At 36.5% G+C, this 17,500-nt stretch overlaps 1 protein-coding gene across 1 annotated transcript in view; it reads right to left on the bottom strand.

Annotated features, from left to right (window-relative positions):
* Nucleotides 1-16,904: 16,904 nt before the first annotated feature.
* Nucleotides 16,905-17,500, bottom strand: part of LOC119575714 — a 1,481-nt gene continuing 885 nt past the window's right edge. Inside the window, exons 3-4 of the mRNA XM_037923338.1 lie at nucleotides 17,487-17,500; nucleotides 16,905-17,335 (exon numbers count right to left, since the gene is read on the bottom strand). The exon at nucleotides 17,487-17,500 is cut by the window's right edge and continues 67 nt beyond it. Of these exons, the coding sequence (XP_037779266.1) occupies nucleotides 16,905-17,335; nucleotides 17,487-17,500 (445 nt within the window). The remainder of the gene's footprint in view (nucleotides 17,336-17,486) is intronic.

Genomic DNA, 17,500 nt, shown 5'->3' with positions numbered 1-17,500 from the left:
GTGAGATATACTTATATAATAGTTATGATAAGAGGGACTGATATACCGTCGTGGATCTCTCTGAGCGCTCGTCTCTCGCTCTCCTCTCTCCTCGCGCAGAGAGATAGATATATAATATATTAGAGATTTTATATATATATATAATATACAATATGTAGACTGATATTAGTATTATATATATAATTATATAATTAATATATATGTATAGAATATATATATCATATGTAATAGACTATAATTATATATATATATATTTATTATATTTAATTCTATAAAAATATATATATAATATATATATTTCCTCCGCCTTCTCACCACTTCTGTTCTCCGTCCTCCTCCCTCCCTTTCCCGTCCTTCTCCCCGCCCTCTCTCTCCAGCGCCTTATTCCTCGGCACAAACTCATCCTGTGAATATTATATTGCAAGCCCCTGCAACAGCGCCAAAGCTGCGGAAGCGAAGATGGGATAAGGACAAGAGAGGATGAAAAGGAATGGAAGGCGGACAGAGGAGCGTAAGATAGAAGCTAAGGAAAGATAGGAACTGAACAAAAGGAAAAGAAAGAGAAGAGAAAGACGAAAATGAAGAGAAAAGAAAAACACAGCAAGAAAGGAGGCAAGAAGACTGTACGAGAAAAAAAAAGTGAAAGAGAAAGAGAGAAAGAGAGAGAGAGATGAGAGAGAAAAAAGGTCAGAGACGAAAGATCGGCCAAACCAACATCACCTCGGCAGTATGGTCGTTCCCTTTATGGTTGGTCGATCAGAAAAAAACGGGTCTATATTTGTAATCGACCAAAATTATATTTCTGTTGGGCAAAACCACCGTTGCGTGGGGGAAGATGAGTAATGGATTCAGGTTAAACTATTTATTTATTCAGTTTCATTCCTGATCTGGTGTTTTGTTTGATCGTTGGAAATTTAGGTAAATTTTTTGTGGTTGTTGTTGGATTTATGCGTTCTTCGAGATGCAAAACTGATTGGGATAAATTTCTGTTACTTATGCATTTTTAAATAAATATTTTTTGCCGTCTCTCTGTCGCCTATCTGTCTCTCGCCATTTCTTGATTTTCTATCCAATCGTTTTGTCTGTTGTCGCCTCACTCACTCCCTCTCTGCATTTCTGAAATTTTCGTCCCTATTACTTGTGTCTGTCTTGTCTCTCCTCCCGCGAGTGCTTTCTACATATTTTGAAAATATTTGGCATGGATATATCTTCTATAATTTCATCTCTCTTTGATATCATATCACCATCCTCTTTCTCTTATCTCTCTCACTCTCCCCCTGCCTTCCCTTCCTCTCCCCCATGCTTCCTCACTCTCCCTCCTGCCTGTTCCACCCTCCCCTCCTCTCCCCCCTCCCTCTGAATCACAAAGATCCAAAGCGGTGACCTTTTCACAGCGATCGGTACGATATCAGCCTTCCGCAACGGCTATTCATACTCCCTGTGTCCGTCCCGACGCCAAGTGCGTTGCGTTTTGCCTCACACACGGGTTGCAGAACACAAAAACATTTTGGTTGGTATAATCCGTGTGTATGTATGTATGTACATGTGGTGTAAGTATGTATATGTGAATGCGGTATGTATGTGGGGTGAAGTGTGCGTAATATGGAACCCAGCTTATATATGTGATGTTACTGAAATGTGTATGCCAATGTTATTCTATGTATCTGTTGTTATCTTCTCATGCCTGTATAATCTATGATTGCATATGCTCGATCTTCCCACACAACACACCTAAATAAAAGTATGTCCATGCTTACTGTTTATTCGCTTCGTGTCCACACGAGACAATTCATATGCGATTGTCTCATCCCCTCCACAAGGGCTATGCATTGTTGTAACATACCTCATCACCAGTATTCCATAGTTAAGCACGTTCTATGCCATCTTTAGACCATGGGAGATGACAGCAGGACTCCCGCGGGGAGCCGAGGTGAGCAAACCGCTCCTGGCGCAGCCGTACTCCCATATACTATATCAAGAAGGCGTCAACATTTGGGGTCTACCTAGACCCATTGCCACCACACCAATTTTTTGTAGGGCCCACATCTGGCCCCTTACAGAGCAGGCATAAGTGCGTAGCATGTGGTAAGAGTGAGTATGCAGTATAATGCGTATGCATGTGTAGTTGTGCGTATGCATGTATAAGTGCGTATGCATGTTGTAAGAGTGTGTATGCATGTATAAGTGCGTATGCATGTTGTAAGAGTGCGAGCATGTGTAAGGTTGAGGATGCATGGTAAGTGTGCGGGTTATCTGGTGTACACGACGTAATCCCATTCTACGGAGACTCCCTCGAGAGGCTCCAATGAAGTGTACGTAATATGGAAAGCGATAGGGCCAGAGAGGGAGGGGAGAGGGAGGGGGGGGCGAGGAAGAGCGAGGGTTCAGGTGAGGGGGGGGGGGAGGAAAGGCGAGTGGTTCAGGTGAGGGGGGGGGGGGGTGCGTACAGGGGAAGGGTGGGTGAGTGGGAAATTGGGATGAATATTGAAGCTACTGGAAGGTTCGATCAGGGAACAACACACAAATAGTTATATCGATTGGTCTATAACCGAGATCACTATCCAATTATAGTCACACAAATACACACATATGCTTTATATAAATATTAATATATAATATATCTATATAGATATACTATACAATTATAAGATACATAATAATAGATATATATATAAATATTATATAATAAATACATACATATATATATATATAAATATGATATTCTAATATAATTAATATAATATAATATATAAATATATATATATATATATATATACATAAATAAATACGTTATGTTTATAAATAGAATGTAAAGAAAATAAAAAAAAAAGAAAAGAAATAATATGGAGAATAAAATAAAAGTGTGTGAACTGTAGATAAAACAACGAAAAATATCGTCAACATGTTTCATTGTGTATTTTCTCCTGCTTATCAATTTACGTCAATAATCGGTCTTAGGCTCTTCCGCGCCCAGCACCGTGAAGCTGATGGCCTGAGATATGGTCCGTAATAGCCAATCGAACAATAGGATTGTTCTTTCCTCTCGGCAAAGTGGGATCGAAAACATGAAGATGATAGTGTTGCAGATACGCGTTGCAATGAGTGGGAATAGCTTGCAAAATGGTCATCACTGCAGTCAAGCGGAGTAGGCAGTCTTAAGTGCGTGCAGGCTTATACATAGTATTATCATACAAACGAACAATAAACACTATGCTTCGGGCGCACAAACACACACCCCCTCCTCTTCTCTCATTATACAATATATATTATATAAATATATATATATTATAAGAAGAAGATATTTAATATGAAAGATGAGAAGCAATGTTTTTACTGATACGCTAAATAACAGTCCCTCCCTGACCAGAGACCGAACCTAGGTCACTCTCGGGGATATAAAATATATACATACATCATATATATCTATATATAATATATATATATTATATAATATATATATATATGTGTCTGTATATACATTATATATTATATTATATAATATATAGATCATATATACAAGAGAATATATAAATGTATAATATAGATATATAATATATATATATATATACTTATTATATATAATATAATATATATATATATAATGTAATATAATTTTCTCTGTATGATAGCCACACAAATATACATGTACACACAAACATCTATGTATATATAGATATATATAGATATAATATAATATATATATCTATATATATATTACATAAAGATAAATAGAATGTACACACACACAACACACAACACACACACCCTACACACACCACACACACACACACACACACACACACACATACACACACACACACACACAACACACACACACACACACACACACACACACACACACACACAATCATATTAATTATATATAATTATATAATAAAATATATATATAATATAATATATGTGTGTGTGTGTGGGTGTGGGTGTGTGTGTATATATATTATATATATTATATATTATATAAATATGTTATATATATATATCTTATAGACAGAAGATACAAACACACACATGCATGCATGCATACATAAATACATACATAAAAAACATACTACATACAACACACACACACACACACCCACACACACACGAACACACACACAACCCACACCACACACACACACACACACACACACACTATAGATATATATAATTATTAATAAGAGTATATAATTATAAACATTTTTTATTTAATCATATTTCAACACACACACCACAACACACACACACACACAAACACACACCCACACACACAAACAACACCACAAATAATTTTATTAGATTCTATAGATCTATATAGATTATATAAGATAATCATATATCTTCTTCTTTTAACGGTAGGTTCATGGCTGAGCGCCGTGGTACAGCATGATACCTAAAATTAGTTCATGTGTGATGTATGCTCTTGAGTGAGTACGTGTAGGGTCCCAGTTCCTCCACGGAGAGTGCCGTGTTCACCATTTTAGGGGATCATCTCTCTATTTTACCGGGTTGGGACCAGCACTGACTTGGATGTATATTATATATATTTATTACATATTAATACATACATATAAATGTTATTATATATACTTTATACATATGAATAATATAAATAAGTAATAATAAAATGTATAACACAAAAAATAATACATACTCACACGTGTTATATATATATATAGAGATAATAATATATATATACTTAATATTAGTATATATATATATATATATATTTACATAGAGTGAGAGATTATTATATATAATTATATATATATATTATAATATATAATAGATATGAAATATATGTATAATATATATATAATAAATTATCTATAATATAATAATTATAAGATATTATAAACTATATATACAACACACACGCTGGTGTATATATATATATATAGATTTGTGTGATACATATAATTATGTAATTATTTGATATGTATTATACATGTAAATAGTATATATAATATAATTTATGAAGTATTATATATGGATAAAATATATAATATACATTTTATTATATAAATATATAGTTATCTATGCGTACTATATAAATAATATAATATAATTATATCATATATTATATATATATAGATAGATATAATAAATCAACATATAATACACACACCCACATCACCACACACACACACACACCCACATATATATATATATATTAAATATATCTATAATATATATAGTATTATATATATATATATCGATATATTTACACACAACCTATAGGTTATACTATAAGATATAATATATAATATATATATATCATATATAAGATATGATATATAAATATCTATATATACTATAACATATATTATAATATAAAACATACACAATATGGATAAATATAAACATATGATAAATATATAGATGTAGATATATATCACATTATAATATATATATATATATATAGATATAAAGAATATAATAATATATTATATAATATATATAAATGAATATCCATATAAATAAATCACCTACATAATGAATAAATATACAATATATAATATAATATATATAGAATAGATATATAATAGATATATATATGATATGCAGATAAAAATTCCATACATACAAAAAAAAAAAACAAAAAAAAAAAAAAAAAAAATAATATATAATATATCTATATATATATATAAATATATATTATATACTATATATTATCTAAAGATCTGGTGTTTTATGTCTATCAGATATAGCATAACATATATATAGACCTATATAGCTGAAATATATTATCTATATATCTATCTCTCTTCTCTCTCTCTAATAGATATATAGATATATATATACATAGCTATAATATAAGTGTATATAGATATGCGATAATATATATATAGTATATATTATATATATATATTATAATATAAAATGTAAAATTCTAAATAACTTAATATATAATATATATATATAATATATATAATATATATTAATATATATATATATTATATATGTGGTGTGTGTGTGTGTGTGGTTGGTGTGTGTGTGTGTGTGGTGTCTATGTATGTATGTATGATGTATGTATGATATATATATATACTATATCCATATATATATATATATATAATTTATAATATACTCCCACAACACACACACACACACACAACACACACACACACACACACACACACACACTACAACACACACAACACATCAACACACCACACACACACGTACATTGAACACACTCGGCACGATAATTACACAGAGCAACACAAAATCCTCGTCAATAACACCCATCCAAGGCGCCACGAAGCGGCTTCTCTCCCGCAATTAGTTTGGACCAAACACCACGAAAAAAGCGCACATGAAGTCAACAACGAATTCGACGCGGAAGCCAGGAGCAGAGTTCAACCGCATAAAACAAGCGAAAGCAATGTTGCAACCAAAGCCAAGCCCCTATCCCGTTTTATCTCATGTTGCAAAGAGGATACGCGACAGCGCCCGGTCCCCGACAACGCACGGCAACACACGACGAAAGAAAACCAAAACTACAGTTCGTGAAAGACACGCCGCAGAAACGAATCAAAACTGAACTCGGCCCGAAATCTTATCGCCGTGTTGTATGACTTGCAGCCCTTTGCAACGCTGAGCATATTAGCTTCTGTTCTATCACGGCGGTTATAAACGCGATATTAACCGACAATGGGAACAAGAGTGAAAGGAAGCGCAGAGACGATGCTTTGATTGAATACGCGCTCCATTTTTCCAACGCATAGAGCTGCGGTGTCCCGAGTGGTTAAGGAGCTGACTCGAAACAAGGGCTTTGCAGCACAGGTTCGAAAATCCGCCGCCAGCGATTTTTTTTTCTTTCATTTCTTATTCTTTATTTTTTTCATTTTTCTTCTCTTCTGATTTGCTTCTCCCATGTGTGTGTGTGTGTGTTGTGTGGGCGTGGGTGGTTGGTGTGTGTGGTGTGGTGTGTGGTGTGGTGTGTAGTGTGGGGTGTGTGGGTGTGTGGTGTGTGTGTGTGTGGTGTGGTGGTGTGTGTGTGGGTGTGTGTTGGCGCGCCCGCGTGCGTATGTATGTAGTATATTATTAAGCAGAGTTTATTCACTAAGCGAGGCTTGCAACAAGCGTATAGAGCAAGTTCCCAACATATATATAATCTATCACGCCTCTCGCACAAACACTGATGCTCGCTCTCTCACTCCTCTCTATCCTCTCTCTTCTCTCTCTCTTCTCTCTCCTCTCTCTCTCCCCTCTTCTGTCTCTCTCTCTCTCTCTATCACACACACACACTCTCCACACACACACACAACAAAACACACACCACACACCAAACAAACACCACACACACACACACACACACACACACACACACCCACACACACACACTAGTGTACGTATGTAGACAACATTTCCCAAATTGTATTGAAAGGCGGGCTACAAAGTAAGAAATATTCAATATTTACACTGCGTGTTTAGCCTCTCTAAGCCCGTCTTCATTTCTAGTCATTTCCCTCGGTCATAGGCACAGCGTGTAAAAGGTAATGAAATATAGAGTTATGAATCAAATTAAAGGACGAATAAACATGTATCATTTTTGACGTTTGAGCAGAGGAGATTTGTTAGACGAATTCTGATAAGGAGAAACGCGACCTCCATAAACGCAAACGATAACAACAACGAAATAAGTGAAATACACGCTACATGAACGAAAAAAAATGGAAATATAAACACGTAAATTAGTTACCGATAACGTGAAATGCTCGAACACGAAAAGATATTATATATATAAATATATATAATATATAGATAAATATATATATACATACCTACCTATATACATAAATATATATATACAGATATAATATACATATATATTTAAATATTTATATATATATAATAAACAGATATATATATTATCTTTACATACGAACAGCCAGCATCTTACAGAAAAAAGTGTACTAATCCGAACTGTGAAAAAAAAACGTATTTACTTTTATGCATTCTTTATCCTTCACAAATAGCAAAAATGCTCAGGTTCACTGTAACTTCATTTAATCCCCCCAAAAATCCAAAAATACAATACGAAGCGCGCCAAGTAGCTGGGTGTCGAGTGGTTAAGGAGATGGACTTGAAATCCCATTGGGCCTGCACGCTACAGGTCGAATCCTGTCCTCAGCCGATTCGGAAGGTTAGTTTACAAAGAACCAGGTTCGAATCCTGTCCGCAGCCGATTCGAAGTTTAGTTACAAAGAACTGGTCGAATCCTGTTCCGCAGCGATTCGAAGTTTGTTTACAAAGCACAGTTCGAAACCTGTCCGAGCGAGGATCGAAATCTATGTTATCTAAAAAAGAATTCCAGTCCTGTCTTTCCGCATGCTGAAATAGTTCGTTTTTATCTAAAATACAAGTAAACATCCATTTCCAGGATAATTAACAATTGTGATTGAAAAAAAGTGGAGATATTACGATGGAAGTAGTATGAGTGTGAATATCTAGAAGTCAGCTGTGTGATCCGAGTTATTACCATTTATATTTATTTACTATATTAGTTATAGATTCCATTTATTATATTCTATATATTATATATATGTAGATATATTTATAAATTTAACACACCCACACACAAACAACCACCCACCACACACACACCACACACACACACAACACACACACAAAACCATATTATATATATATATTAGATATGAATATGCAATAGCATTGATAAAAATATATATATATAATAATATATATATATATGAATTATGTAGATATATGAATATATGAGTATATATATATATATATATATATATATATTAATATATAAATGTATGATATATATAGATATTCTTCTTTTAAACGGTAGGTTCGTGTGAGCCGTTGGGGGGGGGGGGGGCCCCCCCTTTGGCACAGCATGATTACTAGTTTTTCATGTGGTGGATGCTCTGGATTGAGTACGGGGTAGGGTCCAGTTCCTTCCACGGAGACTGCGGGATTACATATATATATATATACTATATATATATATAATATATATATATATATATATTAAGATATATATATATATATATATATGCATAATACACAGATATACATGTTGTATAATATATAATAATATATATATTATAAGATATTAATAATATATATTTCTGTATTTATAACGTATATATATATAATATATATATATTATATATATATATATATACAATTATTATACTATGATATATATATATATAATATAATATATAATATAAATAATATATATATAAATTGGATGTATGCTATGTATTTTCTGTTGTGTGCTCTTGGAGTGAGAGTACGTGGTAGGCCCCATTCCTTTCACGGGAGAGTGCCGGTTATTACTATATAATATATAGATATATAATATATATATATACTATATATATAATATATATATATATATATACATATGCATATATACACAGATAACATGTAATATATATAAGTATATAGATTAATATAATATATAATAATAATATGTATGTAGTATTTATATGTAAATCACACGTTATATATGTATTATAATACAATATATTACGAAATATATTACTTAGAATATATTATATATATAATATTATTATATATATAATAGATATAGAATATATAGTACATATATATATATATATATAGAATGATAGATCATAATAATATATACATAGATAATATATCATATATAAACAGATATATAGATAATTATACATATATATAATTTATCAACCCAAAAATAATATATATACAGATATAATACATACATGATATATATACAGACATATAAATATAAGAATACATATAATAACTAGAGATTAATATATAATGAGAGAGAATAGAGATATACATATATACTTATTACATATAGATATAGTATATAGATATATATTAAAAGAGAATATAAGATAGATAGAACACACAAACACACCACACCATACACCACACACACCACACACACACACACACACACACCACACACAAACAATATATACAGTATTATGTATAGAGATAATATAGATATAATATGGTTGTATATATATAGGAATACATAAACAACATACATACACACAACACACCTATATATACATAGTGTGTGTGTTTTTTTTTGTGGTGGTGTGCATGAGTTGTGCGTGGTGTGGGTGATGGTGGGTCATGAATATATAATATATATATATAATATAAGATTTGATGTATGTAAGTATATATTATAATATATATATCATATAATAGATAGTACACGCATATTAGATATATATTATATATATATATATATATATATATATAATATAATATACATGTATATATATATTATATAATGAATATATATTATCTATATATATAAATTATATATAATATATATATATATGTATATTGATTCTAATATATATAAGATAATTTATATATAATAATAATATATTAAATATAATATATTATATTCTTTAACGGTAGGTTCATAGTATGAGCCGCCGGGTCCAGCATGATACTTAGTTTTCAGTGTGATCTCTTGGAGGAGTACGGGTATGGGTCCCAGTTCCTCCACGGGGAGTGCCCGGTATAAATGAGATATATCTATAATCAGATAGTATATAGAATTATATTAGTGATATATAATATAAGATATAGATATATATATATAGTATGATCTTCCTTTTAACGGTAGGGTCAGTCTGGAAGCCGCCGTGGTCACAGCTTGATACTAATGTAGTTTTAAGTTTTTGTGTGATGCCTTGAGGGAGACGTGTAGGGTCCAGTTCCTTTCCACGGAGAGGCCGGTGGTACCTTAGGTTAATCATCTCTCTATTTACGGGCTTTGGGAGAAGCACTGACTTGGCTTGCTTGGCCACCCAGGGCTAGGTAGGCAATCCGAGGGAAGTCCTTGCAGGGAACAAACGCGGTGACTCGACACCCTCGAACCCAGATTGCGTCGGGCAAGTCTTGGGTCGACGCTCTAAACCATCGCCACCGCGACCCCTAACGAATTTGTATTATACGTAGAGAGGATAAATTATAGCGAGAGAGGAAGAGATAGAGAGATGTCGGATGGATGATGTATTATATACGGATAAGAAAGGATCTAGGGATTCATAAGAGACAGAGAGACGAGAGAAATTCGATAATATATATATATAGAGTGAGATATAGAGATAGATATAGAAGATGAGCGATACAGACTAGACAAAGAGAGAACATATTTAGAGGAGAACTTAGACAGAAGATAGGAGAGACATGAGAGAGATAGAAGAAGATAGATCGAGTAACAAACATAGTAACCATACAATAGAGAGAATAAATGATAGAAGAAGATAATATAGACATAAGATACAGATAGACATTATATAGTATGCGATGAGATGATAGATAGAGATAGATAAGATATATATAAACATATAGAACATAATATAGACATAGATAATACGAAAAAGAAATAGATAGAGACATAATAGATACATATATATAGTGATAGAGAGAAGAAGAGAATAATATAAAATATAAACACACACACACACACAATTATATCAAACAACACACAAACAAACACAACACACACACACACCAACAACACCACAAACACACACACACAATAAATAATATATAATGCGTGATATAGATATAATACACCAACATACATCAACCACAACTTACAAAATATAATAATATGTGTGTGTGGTGTGTGTGTGTGTGTGGGGTGGTGTGGTGTGTGGGTGGTGGGGGTTGTGTGTGTGTGTTGTGTGTGTATACATATATAGATATAATATTATATATATACTATACTATATATATAGATATACACGCAAGATGTATATATAATAGTATATATATATATGATATATAATTAAGAGATTAACACAGTCATTGATTATATAATATTTATATATATTATACTCTATATATATAATAGATATTATAATATCTTATATATAGATGGAGGTATGTAGTATGAGTATGTGTATAGATATATTAGATTTATATATATATATAATATTATAGAGATATATAATATAGATATATATAATAATATATAATGATAATTACATGTTATTAACATAAATACATCCTACAACAACCAACATAACAGACATACATACACACAACACACACACACACACACACTATATATATATTATATATAAAACATATCTAAATCTAATAATATTAATATATATATATTGTGTTGTTATGGGTGGGTTGGTGGTGTGTGGTGGTGGTGTGTGTGTGTGGGTAGATGATAATTATATAAATAATACAATATAGATATATATTATATTATATATATATATATAATATAACCCACACACACACACACACACACACACAAACAACATACACACCCACACACACACACACACACACACACACCACAAACACACACACACAACCAACACACACACACACACACACACATATATATATATGGCATACATAACAAAGATATATATAAAATCAATATAATATATCTTATATATATATATTATAAGTTATATAATAATGTAGTATGGTTGTCTGTGTGTGAGTGTGTGTGTGTGGTGTGTGGTGACTGGTGTGGTGTGTGGGTGTGTGTGGGTGTTGTGGTTACACATAATACATATATAAATAATTTATATAATATATTATACCTATAATATATATAAAATCATATAAATAATTATATAATAAATATATAGTATAGATATATATAATATATATATAATATATATATATATATAAATATATATTATATATACGTATATCTTCTGGCTTAATCCTAGTCGAGTGTCGCGGGTGCGGATTTCCCTCACTTGCCGCCCCACCGGCCCTATTTTCGTGACTCTCTTTTCGTTAAGCAATATCTTCCATCTTCTTCTCGGCCTTCCCTTCCTCCTGCCACCTGTAACTGTCTCACCCTTTTCCACGCGTCATGTCCTCTCCGACAAACGGGAAAATTATACTTTCCCGTAAGTCCTGCTATCCCGACTTTAAATCCTCTCTTATTCTTCATTTCTCACTCTACCCGTCTTGTGAGTCCAGCGACCATACTACATTTCATTCCGCTATCCGGTGTCTTCTCCTGCGCCTCTTTGTTACAGTAGCCCCACCCCGTACAATCATCGCCGGTATCACCACCGTCGTGTACATCTCTCCTCACAGCGTCTTGACAACCTTCTGCGAAACATCACACTGTTTCTGCCATGCTCCCCACCTGCTTTACCGTTTCGTAACTACCTCTCTGACCACCTTACCTGCCACAGTGGGATCCCAAATTCCTAATCTCCATTTGCTAACTCTTCACATTGCATTTTTACTACTCTCTCTCTTCATGCCCGCTCCCAGCCCCTGTTTCATTTAGGCATTCTGTCTTTGCTGTCACTTTCCACCAGTACTTCCTTCGCCTCTCTCCACAACTGTTCTACCTCCTTCTTTGCCTCTGCACTCACCACAATGTCGTCTGCAAATAATACCTCTCCCGTCATGCAATCAGCAATGACTGCAAACGAGAAAGGGCTAAGCGCTGAGCCTTACTGTAGTCCCACTGGTACGCAAACCCTGTGTCACCGTACTGCACATCTCATAGGTATTGCTCCTGTGGTGTACACAATAAGTCAAATCAACTCTTTATTTTGAGGAGGTTAAACGAGGGTTTTAAATAGTCAGAGAAGCCGTAGGAGTGCGTGTCTTAATTCTTGGTTCACGCGGCCAGCCGCGATTGGTGCCTCCTAGATAGGTCAGGAAGCTCCAGGAATGGAGGGAGACCGTGAATCACAAACAGCGAAGGTGTCACCCACAGCACTCCCTTCCAGTGTAGAGGCGGCGAAAGAAACATTCGAAATTTTGCATTGTTCTTAGCCATGCGGTTGCGATGTCTTCCGAGTGCTTCCAGGTCCTGGTTTCCGGAACTCACTAGGAAGTCCACAGGGAGGGTTATGGTTTGTTCCATAAACCATCTCAGCTGCAGTGCACTGAAGGTCCTGTTTAAAAAGTGGTCCGTATGTGCAGGAGCGCTAAGGGCATCCACTGACAAATGCAGGATAAAGCTGTGAGGGCCTCTTTCAATTGGCGGTGCAGGCACTCCACCATACCGTTGACACTGGGATGGTGTTCCGTGGTCCGGTCGAGAAGAATCTTCAGCTTCTTCCAGAACTCGGATTCGAACTGAAAACCGAGGTCGGTCGTGACTGTCGCAAGAGTTCCAAGCGAGGATAGCCATGGTGGTAGAAGTCTTGCAAAATGGTGATGGTGGGCTTATCCTGAATGTGCGTGGCCAGGCCACCTGGTAAACTGGCAATCATCGTCAGGTCATAGCTGTAACCCTGGTTGGGTAGGCGGGGACCGATCGCGTCGAGGTGTATATGTTCGAAGCGGCCGTCTGGTATGAGGAACACCTGCGGGGGGTGACTTAGTGTGCCAGTGAACTTTACTGCGCTGCCACACAATTCATGTGTGGCTCCATTCCCGGACATCTCTATTGATGCCAGGCCATATGACTTTCCTGTAGATGAGGTCCTGAGTTGCATGGATTCCCCAATGAGTATGGTAAGCCTAGAAAAACTGCTGACAGAATGATGGAGGGATATGTGAGGACAAAGTCGCCCTAGTGAGGTGTTGCAGAGGATGGGAATCTGAGAGTCCTGAAGCTGTGCCTGCTCTAGATGAAGAGAGGTATTTCTGTTGGTGAGCCTGGAGAGAGAAGTGCTATGTTGCTGCTCCCTGCAAATCTGATGGTAGTCGATAGGGCTGTTGCTGGCACTTACCATGGTTACATATTCTAGAATGGCACAGCTGGTGTGGTACCCAGATGGCCGTATGTTAGTGGTGAACTGGGCATGATATACCAGGTTGCCTTGTTTGCAAGGGACAGCTAGTCTCTGCGTGCATGGGCAAAAAGAAGGGCTTTGACCATCAAGGATGGGAATCTTCCCCCAAACATATGTTGGAAATGCTCAGGTAGAAGAGACCGCAAGGCGCTCCTGCCAAAGGCGCGAATATTGATTGTGCTGCTAGTGGAGTGTCGCAAAAGAAAGTCAGGGCGCCATACGGATCTGTCGCAGAACAGCTTGGCTATATTGAGCCTGCCCCCGATGTGGGTGTTGAGAAGGCTGCTGAGTTAAGGCATCTGCTGGGCCTGAAAGGCTGCACTCGCCTCGGGGCCAGATACCTCTGTCGCACCAACGGATGTAGTGAGGGGGTGTAGGGGAGCAGTAGGTGTCCCAGGGAATGAAACCTACTGAAGAAAACATCATACCAAAGGTTCTCCAAAGCGTCTCTTTGTTGGGGTCTAGAGACCGCCTGAGTGTGACCTTTTCCTGAGCCGGGTTAATGCCACCAGTGGTAATGGTGATCCTAGAAAGTAAAGTGAGCTCCAAAGACACTACCAGGGTGAGACGATCTGGCTTTCTGCAGGCAGTTGAATAGGGTATAAAGGTGTTGCTTGTGAAATGTTGAAAGGCTTGGGCGATGTTGCAAATGCCGAATGGAATTCGTAGAAATTTGTATGTGCTGAAGGGGGTGGTTACAGCCGTCTATGGGATGTCCTCCTCGGCGATGGGGATCTGATGATACGCTTTGATTTGGAGAAAAGCGGATACTCCGAGAGACGAGTTGAAAGGTAGGGGGTACTGTCAGAGGGCCGAAGGCAATGAGAAACAAAGGCAAAGGGGTGGTACAGCATCTGGGATATCTCGCCAATGAGGGATCAGACGGCGGCGTAGGCTTGACGGTCGAGGCGTGAGTCTCGCACGGCGGCGCTGGGGATGGCAAGACGTGGTGGGGAAGCCGGGACATTGTGAAGCGTTGCGGTGACAGCCGTTCGAACGTTAGTTGCGTGCGGCACGATGTGCCATGGGGGCCCACGGAAAAACAGGAAGGTATAACGGTTGAAGCTTGTGTGGTAGTATGAATAGCCAGGATTTCATCAGCTTTTGAGGCTAGTTGTTTGATGGGGAGTTCTGACACTAGTAGGGCAGTTTGAACCACTGCCAGAGGTGCTGGAGGAACATAAAACACAGGATATCGGGAGACAGGTGTGTGCATTGGATGTGGTGGGTGTATTTCCTTGGGAGTTCGGCCGTCAGTTGATGTTGTCAGGAAAAGGGCACACAATGCATTTAGTGGGGAAGGCACCGCTCGCTGCAGGATCACATCCTTGAGAAGTTAGTATGTGTTGTATTCGGGATTGCTGATAAGGTCACTGACAGAGAGGAATTCAGGTGCGAGATTTGTCAGCAGTATCTGATATTTGGTGATTGGTAAGGTGACGTGGCATAGGAATTCCTGTTCCACCTGCAGAAACCATTCCGGAAGGCAGGCAAGGAGCGGCTTCAAGGAGGCTGACAGAGTCATGGCTAAACTGGACCAATATCTCTGAGGGTCACCAGTGTGGTTGTTAGTAAACCCTATTTGAGGAGATTAAACAAGGGTGCTTGGTAGCCAGAGTCTAGCTGATGAGTGTGTCATAATTCTGGATTCTGCAGCTTAAATGGGCTAGCCGTGATGTGTACTCTTAGGTTAGGCCTGGGAAGCTTTGCAGTGATTAGTGGGAGCCAAATTGCCAAACAGCATGAGCCTGCCTCTATCATGTGCGTAAGCTCGTCATGAGGTGGTCACCGCACTCCCCTCATACATATCCTGTACCAATCTGATGTATTTCTTTCCTACCTCCCAATTCCATACTTCCTGCCTTGGGACCCGATTGTATGCTTTCTCTAGGTCAGTGAAGATATAGTGCAACTCTTCTTGCCCCTCTCTGTCCTTCTCCTTCTCTTGTTATTTGACAGAGTGCAAATATTGCACCCGTTGTGCTTCTATTAGGCATGAGGGCAAACTGCTGCTCAGAAAGCTCTGATCCTTAGCTTCTTGTCTATAATTCTTTCCCATATCTTTAGCGTGTGGGAGGTAAGTTTCCACAATCCTGGATGTCATCCTTATTCTTAAATATTGGTGTTAGAGTGCTAGCTCTCCATTCATCTGGCATATGTTTCATCTCTATGATCTTTCTGAACATTTCCGTTAGCCACCTTACTGCCGTTTTCCAATGGTATGTCATCTGGTCCTACCGCTTTTCCTGTCTTCATCCATTTCACAGCCATTGTCACCTGTTCTTCTCTCACTTCCTCTACCTCCCTTTCCTCTGCTGCTTCTATATCCCATTCTACTCTTGGATTCTCTACATTCATTAGTTGTTGATAGTATTCCTTCCACTTCTCCCTTATCTGTATGTCTTCTGTTAGTACCTGTCCTTCACCATCTTTCACTCTTTCTGCTTGGTACACGTCCTGTGCTTCCTTGTTCTTCTGTTTCGCTATCCTGACAGCTTTTCTCTGACCATCTTGCCCTTCTAAGCTGCTATGTAAATCCTCATATGCTCTACTTTTGGCCTTCGCCACTTCTCTGTCTTTTTATTTGCCCTTTTATTGGCGCAATAGTCTTCTTGCACCTGTTTAAATCTCTTTCCGCTTTCCTCTCTTTCTTTTCTTTGAGCGCCTCTTGTACCTCATTACACCACCACCAAGTCTCCTTTTTATTCCATCTCTTTCCCGAAGTACATCTTAATACTTCT

Source organism: Penaeus monodon, chromosome 7 (assembly GCF_015228065.2).
Source record: "Penaeus monodon isolate SGIC_2016 chromosome 7, NSTDA_Pmon_1, whole genome shotgun sequence".
In the NCBI taxonomy this organism is placed as follows: Eukaryota; Metazoa; Arthropoda; class Malacostraca; order Decapoda; family Penaeidae; genus Penaeus; species Penaeus monodon.
The sequence above is the reverse complement of the archived record's forward strand: the minus strand, read 5'-3'. Positions and strand labels throughout refer to the sequence as shown.